The following is a 13,749-nucleotide window of genomic DNA, read 5'->3' as shown; positions in this document are numbered from 1 at the left end:
GTCACTTTGAAACCCTTTCAACCACTTTCCCCACCTAATATCGCCTCTGTTGTCCCATTACAGTCACTCTTAACCCCTTTTCACCACATTTTCAGTCACACTTTTAACCCTTTTTACCACTTTTTATGGCTGTTTTAGCCACTCTAAGCTATTTTTGCCTATTTTTCCCTATTTTTTTTTTTACACTTTTATTGAATTTTTTCAGATTTTAACCCATTTCTGCTGCTTTCAAAATCCAATTTCATCACTTTTCCTACCATTTTTTGGTCATATTTTTATCCATTTTATTTCTGATTTTTAAAAAAAGGATTTACATTTTTAAGATGACCACAGGTTTAGCTTTGATAACAGTGACAGTGACTCCGTGGCTGGGCCCCAGAAACCTCCCCCTTTATCCCCTCTTATGGACGGCCTTGTCTCCACATGACTATTCCAGAATGTTCATGGCTGTGTTCGACCACCTTCAGGGACAGTGGGGGTCCCCGGTCTCTGGCACCTTTATTTTGGGGTCGCAGACTGAAAAGGTTGAGAATTCCTGCTCTAGTGGGTCCAAAACTAGCAAGCACAAAGACGCAGAAGGCTGTGCCCACCAGGAAGGTCATGTTTAAGGGTTTATGCGGCAGAGACAGCTGACATTTGGAGCCATCTGAGGAGGGCCATGCTGGCTCCAAATGTCACCTCTTGTTGCTAGAAAAATCCTGTGTGGAGAGCTTTCTGGCTCGCTGACCTCTCAGTATCTCTAGAACTGAAAACGGTAAAACAGAAACAGTACTGTGCAGAAACGTCAGGCATGCTTGGGCCTGTATGGGACGCTGGTAATGCTCCAGTAAAAATCTGACAAGTCTCACTAACTCCTCCTTCCTCAGCTGCGTGCGGCGGGTTCAGTGTGTCGCGAGCCGCTCGGAGAGTGCGACCTCCCCGAGTTCTGCACAGGCTCCTCCCCCTACTGCCCCCCCAACGTCTTCCTGCAGAACGGAGAGCCGTGTGAGGGCGGCACCTCCTACTGCTACGGAGGAGTCTGTGCCAGCATGAACACCCAGTGCCAGCTGCTGTGGGGACCCAGTAAGACACCACTTTGTGCTTTGATCACTACACATAAAACCAGTTTAAACTGGGATTTCAGTAGTTTTGAAGTATTGTGATTCTTCTCTGTCTGCAGATGCGACCAGCGCTCCGCCAGTCTGCTTCTCATCCGTCAACAAAAAGGGAAACAAATTTGGGAACTGTGGTCAGTTTGCCAACGGCTCCTACATCCCCTGTGGAAACTCGTGAGTACGCCTGGAGCCTGTAGCAGCATGACTAGGAGGTCCAAGCCTGAGCCGGCCCTTACAGTCAGAGACGACTGTCTGGTGTTTGTTGTGTTGTTTGTCGTGTTGTTTGTTGTGTTGTTTGTTGTGTTTTTTATTGTGTTGTTTGTTGTGTTGTTTATTGTGTTGTTTGTTGTGTTGTTTGTTGTGTTGTTTGTCGTGTTGTTTGTTGTGTTGTTTGTCGTGTTGTTTGTCGTGTTGTTTGTCGTGTTGTTTGTTGTGTTGTTTGTCGTGTTGTTTGTTGTGTTGTTTATTGTGTTTATTGTGTTGTTTGTCGTGTTGTTTGTTGTGTTGTTTGTTGTGTTGTTTATTATGTTTATTGTGTTGTTTGTTGTGTTGTTTGTTGTGTTTATTGTGTTGTTTGTCATGTTGTTTATTGTGTTGTTTGTCGTGTTTTTTGTCGTGTTGTTTATTGTGTTTGTTGTGTTGTTTGTTGTGTTGTTTATTGTGTTGTTTGTCGTGTTGTTTATTGTGTTGTTTGTCGTGTTGTTTGTTGTGTTGTTTGTCGTGTTGTTTGTCGTGTTGTCGTGTTGTTTGTTGTGTTGTTTGTCGTGTTGTTTGTTGTGTTGTTTGTTGTGTTGTTTATTGTGTTTATTGTGTTGTTTGTCGTGTTGTTTGTTGTGTTGTTTGTTGTGTTGTTTATTGTGTTTATTGTGTTGTTTGTTGTGTTGTTTGTTGTGTTTATTGTGTTGTTTGTCATGTTGTTTATTGTGTTGTTTGTCGTGTTGTTTGTCGTGTTGTTTGTTGTGTTGTTTGTTGTGTTGTTTATTGTGTTTATTGTGTTGTTTGTCGTGTTTTTTGTCGTGTTGTTTGTTGTGTTGTTTGTCGTGTTGTTCGTTGTGTGTAATGATTACGTTTGTTGTGTTGTTTGTCGTGTTTTTTGTCGTGTTGTTTGTCATGTTGTTTATTGTGTTGTTTGTCGTGTTGTTTGTCGTGTTGTTTGTCATGTTGTTTATTGTGTTGTTTGTCGTGTTGTTTGTCGTGTTGTTTATTGTGTTGTTTGTCGTGTTGTTTGTCGTGTTGTTTGTTGTGTTGTTTGTTGTGTTGTTTGTCGTGTTTTTTGTCGTGTTGTTTGTTGTGTTGTTTGTCGTGTTGTTTGTCGTGTTGTTTGTTGTGTTGTTTGTCGTGTTGTTCGTTGTGTGTAATGATTACGTTTGTTGTGTTGTTTGTCGTGTTTTTTGTCGTGTTGTTTGTCATGTTGTTTATTGTGTTGTTTGTCGTGTTGTTTGTCGTGTTGTTTGTCATGTTGTTTATTGTGTTGTTTGTCGTGTTGTTTGTCGTGTTGTTTGTCGTGTTGTTTGTCGTGTTGTTTGTCATGTTGTTTATTGTGTTGTTTGTCGTGTTGTTTGTCGTGTTGTTTATTGTGTTGTTTGTCGTGTTGTTTGTCGTGTTGTTTGTTGTGTTGTTTGTTGTGTTGTTTATTGTGTTTATTGTGTTGTTTGTCGTGTTTTTTGTCGTGTTGTTTGTTGTGTTGTTTGTCGTGTTGTTTGTCGTGTTGTTTGTTGTGTTGTTTGTCGTGTTGTTCGTTGTGTGTAATGATTACGTTTGTTCTGTTGTTTGTCGTGTTTTTTGTCGTGTTGTTTGTCATGTTGTTTATTGTGTTGTTTGTCGTGTTGTTTGTTGTGTTGTTTGTCGTGTTGTTTGTCGTGTTGTTTGTCGTGTTGTTTGTCATGTTGTTTATTGTGTTGTTTGTCGTGTTGTTTGTTGTGTTGTTTGTCGTGTTGTTCGTTGTGTGTAATGATTACGTTTGTTGTGTTGTTTGTCGTGTTTTTTGTCGTGTTGTTTGTCGTGTTGTTTATTGTGTTGTTTGTCGTGTTTTTTGTCGTGTTGTTTGTTGTGTTGTTTGTCGTGTTGTTTGTCGTGTTGTTTGTCGTGTTGTTTGTCGTGTTGTTTGTTGTGTTGTTTGTTGTGTTGTTTATTGTGTTTATTGTGTTGTTTGTCGTGTTTTTTGTCGTGTTGTTTGTTGTGTTGTTTGTCGTGTTGTTTGTCGTGTTGTTTGTTGTGTTGTTTGTCGTGTTGTTCGTTGTGTGTAATGATTACGTTTGTTCTGTTGTTTGTCGTGTTTTTTGTCGTGTTGTTTGTCATGTTGTTTATTGTGTTGTTTGTCGTGTTGTTTGTTGTGTTGTTTGTCGTGTTGTTTGTCGTGTTGTTTGTCGTGTTGTTTGTCGTGTTGTTTGTTGTGTTGTTTGTCGTGTTGTTTGTCGTGTTGTTTGTTGTGTTGTTTGTCGTGTTGTTTGTTGTGTTGTTTGTCGTGTTGTTTGTTGTGTTGTTTGTCGTGTTGTTTGTTGTGTTGTTTGTCGTGTTTTTTATTGTGTTGTTTGTTATTGTGTTTATTGTGCTGTTTGTTGTGTTGTTTGTTGTGTTGTTTGTTGTGTTGTTTATTGTGTTTATTGTGTTGTTTGTCATGTTGTTTATTGTGTTGTTTGTCGTGTTGTTTGTTGTGTTGTTTGTCGTGTTGTTTGTTGTGTTGTTTGTCGTGTTTTTTATTGTGTTGTTTGTTGTGTTGTTTGTTGTGTTGTTTGTCGTGTTGTTTGTTGTGTTGTTTGTTGTGTTTATTGTGTTGTTTGTCGTGTTTTTTGTCGTGTTGTTTGTTGTGTTGTTTGTCGTGTTGTTTGTCGTGTTGTTTGTTGTGTTGTTTGTCGTGTTGTTCGTTGTGTGTAATGATTACGTTTGTTGTGTTGTTTGTCGTGTTTTTTGTCGTGTTGTTTGTCATGTTGTTTATTGTGTTGTTTGTCGTGTTGTTTGTCGTGTTGTTTGTCATGTTGTTTATTGTGTTGTTTGTCGTGTTGTTTGTCGTGTTGTTTGTCGTGTTTTTTGTCGTGTTGTTTGTCGTGTTGTTTGTCGTGTTGTTTGTCGTGTTGTTTGTCGTGTTGTTTGTCGTGTTGTTTGTCGTGTTGTTCATTGTGTGTAATGATTGCGTTTGTTGTGTTGCAGAGATGTTCATTGCGGTAGGATCCAGTGTCAGGGAGGGAGGCAGCGCCCTCTGCTGGGCACCAACGCAGAAATTCTCACCACAAAAGTGAAATTCAACCACAGCGACCTGGTCTGTAGAGGAACCTTCTTCCACCTTGGAGACGATGTGTCCGACCCCGCCACTGTGGCCCAGGGCACAGCCTGCAGTCCTGGCAAGGTCAGAACAACAGCGCCCCCTGCAGGGTTGGAGGAAAACAACAGCTTAGTATCAAAGTGAACTATTTTTATCTTAAACTGGCTCCCTACTGAGTCAGAGACTGCCTGATCAAAAATCCTGAATATCAGACATGATTGATGATTGGTTGATCTAGACCTCTAACAGCTGATGAGACCAAACAGACTGCTTTTATTTCAGACATTCAGGATCTGAAATCAAAGTAAAAGACTGTAAATATTCAGTTTTTGTTTTGTTTTTTCTCTTTTAGGCATGTTTGAACCAGAAGTGTCAGGACGTGTCTGTGTTCGGAGTGGAGGAATGTCGTGGGAAGTGTAACGGTAACGGGGTGAGTTCACTTCTTTTTAGATTTTACAGAAAAATAAACAACAAATCAAACTTTGAGGTAAAAAAAACTTTTTTGTCACACTTTGTTCAGTTTATTTTGTTTTTATTTAATCTGTGTTTATCTCTGCTGGTGTGTGTATTAGTGTGTAACTGTCATGGCCGCCGTGTGTTCCAGGTGTGTAACAGTAATAAGAACTGTCACTGTGAGGTGGGCTGGGCTCCTCCTGACTGCAGGTTCTCAGGTCACGGCGGAAGCGTGGACAGCGGACCGGCCAGAGCTGCTGGAGGTGAAACGCCCCGCCACAACCTTCAATATCTAACCAACCCTGTAGGAGTGATGGCACTGACCCGTTTTAACCTCTCCTCCTTTCTCAGAGTCTGACCCGGTACGAGTGGCTCTGCTCATCATCTTCCTCTTCATCGTGCCCGTCGTCCTCCTCTTCCTCGCTCTGCGCTTCCCTCGATTCAGACGGAGCCTCCTCTGCGTCAACAGCCCATTTCATAAAGCTCGACAACACAGCCGGTAACGCTCTCTCTGTTTTAACAGGGCTGATTAATTGCATTAATCCTGATTAATTAAGATCCACAATAAGTGCATTAATTATTTTTATCTCTGGCTTTATCCTGTCGATCCTGTTAATCCATGTCAGAGTCTCCCTGCAGACACAGTGACGTAGAATCAGTCCATCTCTGCTCCTTCATGTCTCATTCACCTTTAAACACTCTCAGACAGCTCAGAGGAAGGGTCAGAGGTCATCAAACATTTATTATTTATAATGTTCCTCACTCACTTAGTTCTCCAAAAACTTTTGAAAAATCACTGTAAACACTTTAAAAAGGATTTCAGTCTTAAGAATCGTTAAAAGTCTTTAATAGACACAAAAACATGGATTACATCCAGGGGCAGTGTTGGGGGGGCCTCATGCCAGAGTCTGCTGGGGGCCTCACTTTGGCCAGGGGCGGCCCTGATTATGATAGCAAAGTAAACAGTAATATGTTTTAGTTGATTACTTTTAAAGCTTAAACCCAGCTGCTGATTGGCCTGTTTAGTAACACACTATATTATTAGAACATGAACAGAAATGTGCTTGTCTTTGTCTAATAATACAATTACACTCTTAACCTAGATTTCTAATGCCCCACCAGAGCCTCTTAAATCAGAACTACAGAGGGACAACCCCTCAGGGTCCTGACTCCTTAATGGTAATAGTGATGGTTTCATTCTTTCCTTTAGAGCCAAAAACATTCAAAGCTCTGTGGGTTCATTATCAGAGTAAACAGTGACATCTGGTGGAGAACTGACATTACAACAGCTGTTTAATGGTACAAACAAAGCAGTCACATTTCTACAATAAAAGTCTAATGGACGAAATGTTTTGTAAGCTGTGATGATATCATCTTCAGAGGCAGAGGATGGAATGTTTTATAAGCTGTGATGACATCATCTTCAGAGGCAGAGGATGGAATGTTTTATAAGCTGTGATGATATCATCTTCAGAGGCAGAGGATGGAATGTTTTATAAGCTGTGATGACATCATCTTCAGAGGCAGAGGACGGAATGTTTTATAAGCTGTGATGACATCATCTTCAGAGGCAGAGGACGGAATGTTTTATAAGCAGTGATGACATCATCTTCAGAGGCAGAGGACGGAATGTTTTATAAGCTGTGATGACATCATCTTCAGAGGCAGAGGACGGAATGTTTTATAAGCTGTGATGACATCATCTTCAGAGGCAGAGGATGGAATGTTCTATAAGCTGTGATGACATCATCTTCAGAGGCAAGGATTGAATGTTTTATACACATTTAGTGATGACATCATCTTCAGAGGCAAGGATTGAATGTTTTATACACATTTAGTGATGACATCATCTTCAGAGGCAAGGATTGAATGTTTTATACACATTTAGTGATGACATCATCTTCAGAGGCAAGGATTGAATGTTTTATAAGCTGTGATGACATCATCTTCAGAGGCAGAGGATGGAATGTTCTATAAGCTGTGATGACATCTGCAAAGGCATAATACAGAATGTTGGTGAATGGGGTGGGTAAAAATATCGATTAATCGATGCATCGCAATATTTCCCCCCTCAATTCAATATTGATTCACTAAATCCTCTGAATCAATTCATCTCCTGGCCAGTGGGGGTCGCTGTGCGTGTGATTCGCGTTGTATGGACGAGGCCGCACTCAACCAAATACCCAACCATAACCATGTTCTGTGAGGTTTATCACAATTTCCAAGAGGACAGAAATATTATTAAAGTTTACACGCACTTTACTTTTTCAGTGTTTTTACACAACTGGGATGTCTTTTACTTTTTTACTCCTTATGCCCAAATCAGTTATTATTGTGCAAATTTTTATTTTCAGATGTTTTATTGCTAAAAATGTGAGGTGACCTACCACATATGTTCACATGGGCATGAAAATAATTATTAAGAAATATCAACAGGTCATTTGTGTATTTCTTCTTCTTACTGAATCAACATCAAAGCATTAAATCAATATCGAATCGATATCCAACTGAATAGTGAGGTTCTTAGCAATACCAGCTGCTCTGGGACTACTGACACTGTCCTTATTTTCCCTTTTCTCCTCAGGTCAGACGTTAACGCTGCTAAATGATGCTGAAAGTTTGATGAACGTCTCTAAAGAATGTCACTAACCTCATTCTGATGTGTTGTGTTTTTACCCATAATGCAGTGTGACTCACTTTGAGACAGTGGGTCAGGAGTTTGACCCCGCCCATGTCTCCAGGTACAGTTGGTTGTGCTGAGACCCGGTCTGTAGTCCCCGCAGAGCCAGACAGTGAAGAGTTCACCGCTCAGACCACTCAGAGCTGCCCTCATCCCCATCCTCTCCCCATTAGAGGAATTCTAGTTTGAATTCTTACCAAAAGTCTGCTAGAGACAGATTTTTAGCCATCCAAGACTGAAGCCAACTCTAATTGCACAGATACATAGGCATGTTTTTGTGCAGAGATTCTCTGATGCTTTTGTGTCATTTAGACTGTTTGTCGTCTCTTTAGATAGATTCACTCTCCAAACATTGGCCTTCTGAAGGATTTGTTTTTTTTAAGTTTTTTAAAGCTCTTAAATATACGTTTTTACTGCATGTGCTATCAAAGATCTGTCAGTGGTTGATTTTGGCGTCCCAGCTGTGGATGTCAGAGTTTTCAGGGCTAGGAGGTCCTTCAGGATGTTAACCTTGCAGAGCCGATGAATTGTCCAGATTCATGTCTGTCACCAGGATCCTTCTCTCAAAGCTTCAGTGTGACCCACCAGTCAGAGTAGGACCACACCAATCAGCATCATTAGGGGAGAAAGAGGCGGGAGCTGAGGGCGTGGTTTAGTTTTTCTGCAGTCCTGTGAACAATGGCGGCTGGTGAAGAGAGGAAGGATGCAGCCATGGCAGCAGCTAGATCAGACCTGGACATCCTCCTTATTCTCAGAGGAACAGAGAAACTGGAAGGTCCTCCTGGTGGAGGAGATGATTTTTAGAAATATTATGATTTTCTTTATGATCTTTTACATTTTTATGGTCAGGTATAGCCCAAACAGATTGATCCCACTGTAGACCTGGTTTTAACCCTTTCTCCCCCAGCAGCTGTGTTAGTATTGAGTGTCATGTGTTGGTGTTTTTAGTGCCGTGTGGTTGCTTTTGTGTCATTGTTGTAGATTTTATGGTTTTATCAAGTCCTAAATTCAAGATTTAACTTAATTCATTCAAGTATGACAAAGTTAAAACCACTCTTTATGCAGAATAACCTTTTCAGATTTGGATTATAAGCAATAATGCATTACTGTATTTATCACTCTACTGCTGCTGGTGATGAGGGAAACGTTCGTCTTTATTCACAAACATTCCTCCTAAAGCTGATGATATTTAAAGAATTAAGAGTCGTGTTTATTAAATCATTAAAATGTTTTAATGTTTTTATTCCCCGTGTGGTCAGGATCCCGGTGACAGATCGAGTGGACGTCAGGAACGGCGAGCATGTCCGACCGCTGAGATACCACCTGAAGCCAGAGACTGACATCCCGCTGACCTCGCCGCTCTCAGAGGTAACCATGGCAACATCAGCTCCACCTCCTGTCAGGAGGGAGACCACGATCCACCTTTTTAGGACGACTGAAGCAGGAGTGTCTTTAATAGTTAATTATACTTATAAAACAGCTGACAGAGCTAACAGCCAATCACGGGAAGGATCCAGGGACCAATCAGATCATTGGAGGGCCCAGTAGCTTTTAGGGTTATGTAAGGTGTTTTTAATGAGAAATGCTGATGTTCAAACCTTCAACCTGATGGGAACTTAAAGGTTAAGTTAGATTAATTTGTTTCTTTTCTAGTCATTCAGAGCTCTTTTTATGGGTTCACTTACCCGTTAACTCCCGTTCCCTCCGTCCACACACTGAGGGTGAGGGCTGGTATGAAGGTGTTCATCCTTTATACCTTACTCCATTCTTACATTCACACTCTGATAACAGAGACCAGTATAAACCTACCCTGTTCATAGAAATCCACACAGTAACGGTGAAGGTTGCTGTCCATCAGTACGACGTATCCATTCACACCTTCATACTTAGTTCCACTACCCATACCCAAACAGACGGAGTGAAGATTTAACCTGTTGATGAAGGATTTGAAGGTCACACCCCTGCTGGAACAAGAACCACTTAGTTCTGGTTCATCTCACGTTTGTGTCTCTCTGAGCCGGATTAATGAAACAGGAAGTGTTTTATTGTGAAAGAAACCTTCAGAGGAAGTTTCAGATGTTTAATTCTTTCTTGCTCACATTAACACAGCTGCCTGTTTGACCTTTGACCTCCTCTTCAGTGCATGTGTCACTCTGCTTCCTGTTCTCTCTCCAATCAGGAACAGGAACGACCTGCTCCTCCCTCTAAGCCACTTCCCCCTGACCCCGCCCTAAAACCCCTGCCGCAGGTAACCTTACCTGAGCCCCGCCTCAGGTGTTCACGTCTGTTTGTCTCTGCTGATGCTGACGCCTGTCTGCCAGTCTGTGTCTCTGTGTAGTCATGGTGTAGTCATGGTGTAGTCGCGGTGTAGTCTTGGTGTTGCTGATCCTTAATGTTTGAGTTGTTTGTTTGACGTTGGCGTGTTGTAACCTCCTGACCCTCTACGTTCTTCTTTTAATCCCAAACCTCTGAACTTTCAGCTGGTTTTACAACTTTTTATCATGAAATTGTCTGTTTTTGTGAGGTTTGACTAGGGGTGCACCGATCGATCGGCCAAAACCGGTATCGGCGCCGATTTCCTTAACTTTAGGAGATTAGCGATCGGCATCCTTGTAAATAAGATTGGTGGATAAGATCGGTTTCATATGCCTCTACATACTGAAATGTGAAAAATGAAAGACTAAAGGAACTGATATAATTTAGTAGTTTGGACAGCAATGCTTTAAACTTTACATTTATATTTGAGAGAATTACCTCATGCAGTTAAAACAACAAGTTTATAATGTTTCACGGGTATTGTTCAATGTTATTCAATAAAATAAGATTGGGACATTAATGGTGTATGCTGTCAGTTATAAAAAATCGGTATCGGCAGGTCAGGCTTTTTAAAGATTGGTGATCAGCCATAAAATTGCAATCGGTGCACCCCTAGTTTTGACCTCTCTTTAAACATTTTTTTATGTAATTTTTCATATTATCTAAAAAAATATAATTTCATGTTAAAGTTCTTTTCCCTGTGATTTACTTCAAAAAAATAAACCTCCATAAATTTGAGATTTATTTCATACAAAGTGAATATATCAAGACTTCTTTTGTTTTGTTTTGTTCTTGTTGATTACGGCTTACAGCTCATAAAAATCCAAAATCCACTGTCTCAGAATTTTAGAATATTAGGGTAGGAATTAAAGGTTCCCTGAGCCGTCACTCTCTCTCTGGTTCAGAGGACAATATGACCCTCCATGAGGAGGGTAAGACTCAGAAAGTCACTGCTGAAGGTCAGGCTGTTCTCAGAGGCTGGATCAGAGATATTTAAGGAGAGTAAGCCACAGAAGGTCAAAGGTGAAACGTCAGGCTGTTCTCAGAGGCTGTATCAGAGATATTTAAGGAGGATAAGCCACAGAAGGTCAAAGGTGAAACGTCAGGCTGTTCTCAGAGGCTGTATCAGAGATATTTAAGGAGGATAAGCCACAGAAGGTCAAAGGTGAAACGTCAGGCTGTTCTCAGAGGCTGTATCAGAGATATTTAAGGAGAGTAAGCCACAGAGGGTCACTGCTGAAGGTCAGGCTGTTCTCAGAGGCTGTATCAGAGATATTTAAGGAGGGTAAGCCACAGAGGGTCACTGCTGAAGGTCAGGCTGTTCTCAGAGGCTGTATCAGAGCAGATTCATGGAAGTTCACTGAAAGGAAAAGAGTGGTGAGAGAAGGGAACCAACTAACAGGGATGAGCTCAGCCTTCAGAGGATTGTCAAACAGAGCAGATTTAAGAACTTAGGGGAGCTTCACAAGGACTGGACTGAGACTGGAGTCAGAAGATCAGGATCCACCCCACAGACGGGTCCAGGACATGAGTGTTACATGAGCAGAGTTTAACACGAGGTCCACATTTCAGGGTTATAAATCCTTTTTTGATAGTGGATTTTTTATTTTTGTGTGCTGTAAGCAGTAATCAACATTAAAACAAAAAGGATTGATATATTTTACTTTGTATAAGTCACAGGGAAAGTGACCTTTTTCTATGTTGTGGTAATTTTTGTGATGTACCTTTAGATTTTAATAATCTCACATTTGTATAGTTTAGTATAAGAAGGCTTAGATTATTGAGCCATTTTGACATAGGGACTTTGGCTGGCTACACACCAGATGATTTTAAATATCTGGGACAGTTTCCACCAATCACAGAAGGCTGACTGTTTTTAGAGATCAGAATTATTAAGATCAGCTCAGGAAGAAGAACCAGTGCTTGAAGCTCCTAAACAGCTGGTTTGGTACCATTTTAGCTTCACTGAATTACCAAATTTAACAACATTTAAACTAATGATGTTGCATGTTTCACTCAGAATGTGCTCGATTTTATTTTAATGTAAATTTCATAATTATTGATGAAGGGAGACCACAGTCTAGAGAAGTCTAGACTGAGCTGAGGGGCGAGCTGAGCCTCTTTAACCGCTTTTCTCACTTATTTTGTCATAATGGATTGTTTTATGAGCTTTGATAACATTATCTTCAAAGGGAGAGGACGGAATGTTAATTAGCTTTAAAGGATGACATCATCTTCAAAGGGAGAGGACGGAATGTTAATTAGCTTTAAAGGATGACATCATCTTCAAAGGGAGAGGACAGAATGTTTATTAGCTTTAAAGGATGACATCATCTTCAAAGGGAGAGGACGGAATGTTAATTAGCTTTAAAGGATGACATCATCTTCAAAGGGAGAGGACGGAATGTTAATTAGCTTTAAAGGATGACATCATCTTCAAAGGGAGAGGACAGAATGTTTATTAGCTTTAAAGGATGACATCATCTTCAAAGGGAGAGGACGGAATGTTAATTAGCTTTAAAGGATGACATCATCTTCAAAGGGAGAGGACAGAATGTTATATAAGCTTTAAAAAATGACATCATCACAGGCAGGGGCTGGACTTTTTGGTAAGCAGTGATGACATCATCATCTTCAAAGGCACTGATCGAAGTTTTGTAATTTTCAGAGGTTGATTTCATCCAAGGCAAAGGATGGAATAAAGGCGGAGCTGGAGGCTTTTTCCCTCCATTTTTGCCGAATAGTCGGCCATAGTTGGCATGTTTTGGAAAAGTGGGAGGAGCTGTTTAGAAGCATTAATGTGTATAAGACAGAGTAATGATGTGTCATTCATGTTCTAAAAGCCGACTCTTTTAAATGAATGACTGGAGCCTTTCTTCCATTTTTATTGTTTTTAACCCACATTTAGAAATCCAAACTGGTACCACATAAAGAGCTGTCTGGGAGCCAAAAGACCGGCTCTTATTACGGAGATGAACCAAATGATCCATCACAACCAGCAAGGTTGGACAGCCATCAGCTGAGGAAACAGCAGAAAGATCAGGGTTTACTGTGATGAAACTGGACTGAACCAAACCGGACCACTTGGTGAAAACAGACCATTAGCGAGTCTCGGTCTGACTCTGACCCTCCAGACTGTAGACGGACTCTTCTAGTCCATGTCTGCTGTTTCTTTGAAAGCTTTGTAACTTTTTCCCTGAATGTGTCTCTACTTTCAGGACTGAAAAGTAGCTGTAGATTGTTTTTAGTGTGCAGTATGACCAGATAAGATTGGATAAAAAATAATCTTTGGCGTTTTGACGGAGCTTCTACTTCCTACTACCAGCTATGACTTACAGTAATCCGCTGCTCTGAATCGTGCCCTCATTGGTGGTAGATCGGGCTGAAAGTGTGTCGCCAGCCCCCCCGACATAGAGTAGGTCCCTTTCTCCATCCTCATCCCTTTAAGAATCACCTGCTAGAAATGATAGGACTCACACAGACATACTCTGATCATGTGACTGGCTGCTCGTTGACTTCTCTCTCTGCTGCTTCAATCTGTCAAACAGCGTCCTGCCCCCCCCACCAAGCCTCTGCCCCCCGACCCCCCCAACCAGGTACAGTCACCTGTAGTGTTGCTTTGTGTCCTGTCTGTCTGCTCTTCATGTTCACATGATGGAGATGATTGTCAGAAAGTCCAGCAGCAACAGGCTGCAGGGCCCCATACCCATACCGCTGAATATTTCTCACTCAGCAGTGAAAATAGTTTTTCTTCTAGTTCATAAATCTCATAATCAGACTGAAACCTGTAGAGCTACGCCAGATCCACTGACCGAAGGGTGGAATGAAGGTGGGGCTGGGGGAATGAAGGCGGGGCTGGGGGTATGAAGGTGGGGCTGGGGGTATGAAGGTGGGGCGGGGGGAATGAAGGCGGGGCTGGGGGAATGAAGGCAGTGCTGGAGGAATGA

At 41.3% G+C, this 13,749-nt stretch overlaps 1 protein-coding gene across 5 annotated transcripts in view; it reads left to right on the top strand.

The window, feature by feature from the left end:
- The window catches only part of adam15 (ADAM metallopeptidase domain 15), a 48,948-nt gene that overhangs the window by 22,858 nt on the left and 12,341 nt on the right, over positions 1–13,749 (top strand). For 2 of the 5 annotated variants that reach the window (XM_041794168.1, XM_041794167.1), the window contains exons 14-21: positions 867–1,062; positions 1,160–1,268; positions 4,242–4,437; positions 4,706–4,783; positions 4,958–5,069; positions 5,158–5,305; positions 8,746–8,854; positions 9,666–9,734. In XM_041794168.1, the coding sequence (XP_041650102.1) occupies positions 867–1,062; positions 1,160–1,268; positions 4,242–4,437; positions 4,706–4,783; positions 4,958–5,069; positions 5,158–5,305; positions 8,746–8,854; positions 9,666–9,734 (1,017 nt within the window). Of the gene's footprint in view, positions 1–866; positions 1,063–1,159; positions 1,269–4,241; positions 4,438–4,705; positions 4,784–4,957; positions 5,070–5,157; positions 5,306–8,745; positions 8,855–9,665; positions 9,735–12,710; positions 13,322–13,350; positions 13,399–13,749 lie in introns of those variants that run through there. The other 3 variants (XM_041794166.1, XM_041794169.1, XM_041794170.1) reach the window with 3 other exon arrangements.

The sequence above is a fragment of the Cheilinus undulatus genome, linkage group 8 (genome assembly GCF_018320785.1).
Source record: "Cheilinus undulatus linkage group 8, ASM1832078v1, whole genome shotgun sequence".
Lineage (NCBI taxonomy): Eukaryota > Metazoa > Chordata > Actinopteri > Labriformes > Labridae > Cheilinus > Cheilinus undulatus.
Note: the sequence above shows the minus strand (reverse complement) of the source record. Positions and strands in the feature narration are given on the sequence as shown.